Source organism: Manacus vitellinus, unplaced genomic scaffold (genome assembly GCF_001715985.3).
Source record: "Manacus vitellinus isolate BGI_N305 unplaced genomic scaffold, ASM171598v3 scaffold_5_pilon, whole genome shotgun sequence".
NCBI classification, from domain to species: domain Eukaryota; kingdom Metazoa; phylum Chordata; class Aves; order Passeriformes; family Pipridae; genus Manacus; species Manacus vitellinus.
Window position 1 is genome coordinate 881,045 of NW_021940682.1, and position 3,414 is coordinate 884,458.

Sequence of the window (3,414 nt, forward strand, 5' to 3'; positions counted from 1 at the left end):
GTTAAAATCTTTCATATAAAAGCAGTGCTGAAAAGGCTATGATAAAACAGTTAAAAAAATGCCTTCTCCCTTTAATACATAACATGCACATTGAAGCTAAAACTGACTATGGAAACCGACTGTCATAACCCTTTCATATTCAAATTTATATTCAAATTCACCATGGGTAAATATTCTTTCATTTACATATATACATGAATAATGTAATTTGAATATTTCTCAACATCTCAGTCACTAATTAGAAAAAAAAAAAAAAAGACTTAACTCTGCAAAACAGTCAAAAGTATGTCAGATATAATTTTTACCTAACAAAAGCTTCATTTCCAAAGTAAGCACAACCAGCTTTGTTTGTACTAAGGCCACCTTACAAGCAGCTTATCTTCTGAATTGCTGAGTCAACTTTACTGCCTCACTTTCAGTGTTCTCTTCCTGTTCCACAAAGCAGCAGCAGCACCTACTGCTCTTTGCCCCCACATATATTCTGCTGCTTTCCCCTTTCATGCAGAATGCCAATCAAAATCTGTTCTCAGCTCTAAACAGTTCTGCCACTGCAGGAGACAAACAAGCTGCTTTCAGTCTTCTGTACTGAGAGAACACGGTGGTTTTTATACCTTCCTGATGAACACCTGACATCTCCTGCCTCAGATGCAGTTAGCAAAACTAACCAGAACCCAGCTGTATTCCATATGCCGAGTGAAATCATGTGGAAGGACGGTGCTGCCTTTAGTGGGCACTAAATACTTAGTAATTTGGCTTGGTATATTTTTTTTAATATTTATTTAATTTTCTTTTAAATCTTTGATTGCTCCTTGCAAAACCTCTGTAGTGACATCTCTACATTTTACTTTCCCTACATTTTACTTTCATTTCCCCACAAATATATCATATCCCACTTGCTTTTTATAGAGTGCAGTCCTTAGCAACTGTCTCCAGTAAATTACTACCCGAGTGTTGCTCGATTCATTAGCGATTATAACCTTTGGGAAGCATCCTGAAATTGTCCCATGACTTGAAAGGATACAACTATTCATTTTCTCAGCAGAATTTGCCAGGTCACTGTGCACTCCTTGTTCTGTTTCAGTGACTCCATGGACCAAGGCTACTCCCAGTGCTCTTCTCCAGCTCAGGCTGCCAATTAAGCTCTTCAACACTTCCTATCTGCTATTAATTCTTATAATCTGCAACCATTGCCCAATTTGCTGCCCTGCTTAACAGTTTACCCTGGGATTAGCTTCCTAAGAGTGACCAGATCCAAAACATTTACACAGATTATCTCCGTTGCTTGTCGGTATCCCCAATATCCTCTACTTTCCATGCATACATTGTTTAAGATAACACTTATTTAATAATTCTGTTTGGCATAATCTATCATTTGTAATCTTTTTCATAGCCCCATTTATAACAAATTCTGCAACTATCTGCTTTAAAGTGAGATCTGGGAAAAAAAAAAAACAACTTGGTTTAAAACTCAGAATAATTCCTCTCCTCTGACATCTTAATCTGACAAATACTTGGTTTGTATTTGTATTCCATTTGATTTTATGAAAGTGGTGAAACAGAAATTTTAAGTAGAAGGAATGTAATATATTAGAATTTCAAGCTTGAGCCTTTGAAGTCCAAATGACACACTGAGTTTTAAAGCAGCAAAGAAGCTGAGCAGATTTTCACACCGGGGAAAGAAAACATATCTGATGACTAAATACTTGCCCACTGTAACACATAACACCACTAAAAGTAAATATAAACAGCTTCAAAGTTGTATTTTGAATGAAACGATGCTGAAACGCAGAATTCAGAAATTTTTACTCCTAAAAAAAAAAAACAAGGCAAGCAGCTTGTTCTGCCAAGTAAGCACAAAAGCTTTAGTCACTTTTAGCTGATGTGCAAACAAAACACGACTTGCTATCTGAAAGTTGAGCAGAGCCAACAGTATTTCCTGCCCCTCATGCAATTTTCCAATGCTTTTGAACTGCCAAGACAACTACCCTGACATGACAATTTCAAGAGGCTGTGCAATGCTTCTGTCACTTTGTTCAAGAAAGGTCTTGAATGTGAATACAAACCCTTTACCATAATTATTTATAATTAGTCTATATATTTATAACAGCATCAGAAAGCTACTCATAGTCCCCTAAAATTATAAGCCAATTTCATATCTTTCAACCTAAATATTTCAGAAAAATACATTTTAGGAAAACTCTTTATTTTTTTTTTTAATTAAGGGCATGATTAAGGGAGAAAAGGGAAAAACCACAAAAGGGAAACAGAATGTGCAGTGCTTTGTTTATTATTGACTTGTATGACTTTCTCTGCTGTATTTCTCATCTCAAATGCTCTTTCATCTCTTTTAACCAGTCAGTCCTGTAGCAAAAGTGAACTCCTGCACACTGCAAAGCCATTGTCATCTAGGCCTCTATTAATAAACTCTGCTTCCTCTTTAATCTTCCCTTTCACCTCAGCCCAGCAGTTCACAGCAGCATACTCTGGTGTCCTAGCCTTTAAAATAAACATCCTTCACAATTAACTGTACAATCCCTCTTTAAGCAGGCCTGAAGTATCAACAGTTTACTTGTGAATAAGGCCAAAAATGGTCATGTCTCAGGATCCTGCAAAAAAATCAAGCCTACTCGGAAAGAGAATTATTTAAAACCAGGAAAACTAAGTAAGAATTCAAGAAGAAAAGAATGATAAGAAAACAGATAAAATAATAATGCATAACAAGACATATATTAAGGTGTTTATCTCTAAATATATTAAAATATTATGTTATTAAAGCCAGTAAGAAAATGGTCATAAATATGAAATTTCTAAACACAAATGAACACTAAATTATCTTCTGGCAGGATTAGAGACTGAACAAAAATAAATCCACTCCACTGCTGCCATTGGCTTTATTTCTGAATATATCAGTATACTGATAGTCAGCAGGTATGCAAATGACAAAGGTCCAGTCTTTATAACAGACAAACCATTTCTGAGACAGATGTGCTTTGATTCTTTAGCAGTCTGCAGATCATCTAATCCCAAGCGTGGGGAGAACCACACCGGTGTACAACATGATTATACAGGTCATAAATATTCATCCTTAAAAAAATGTCCAAATGCAAAAATACTCTTTGTCTTCCTCACCTTGTAGTGTGGCACCTGATAAAAGCAACTCAATCCAAGTGCAAAAGGCTGACACATCAACAACTCACATGTCGTGCCATTTAATTTCCCAGGAGTTTGACAGTAACAAACCCCCTCAATTTATTTAACTCCCCCCACCACACACACACCTTTTCTAGAAAGGTACAGATATTTCATTTAAGAAAATTAGATATTCCAGAGACTGGTGCTCTTTTCTGCTCATCCTGAAACCATCAGTCCCACCCAGTGGCAGACGACAACATCATATGGAAACAAAAAAAGAAA

At 36.1% G+C, this 3,414-nt stretch overlaps 1 protein-coding gene across 1 annotated transcript in view; it reads right to left on the reverse strand.

Moving 5' to 3' along the window:
* The window catches only part of EPS8 (epidermal growth factor receptor pathway substrate 8), a 59,974-nt gene extending 57,379 nt beyond the window's left edge, over positions 1-2,595 (reverse strand). The window contains exon 1 of the mRNA XM_029963385.1: positions 2,570-2,595. Coding sequence (XP_029819245.1) covers positions 2,570-2,595 — 26 coding nt within the window. The remainder of the gene's footprint in view (positions 1-2,569) is intronic.
* Positions 2,596-3,414: the final 819 nt, after the last annotated feature.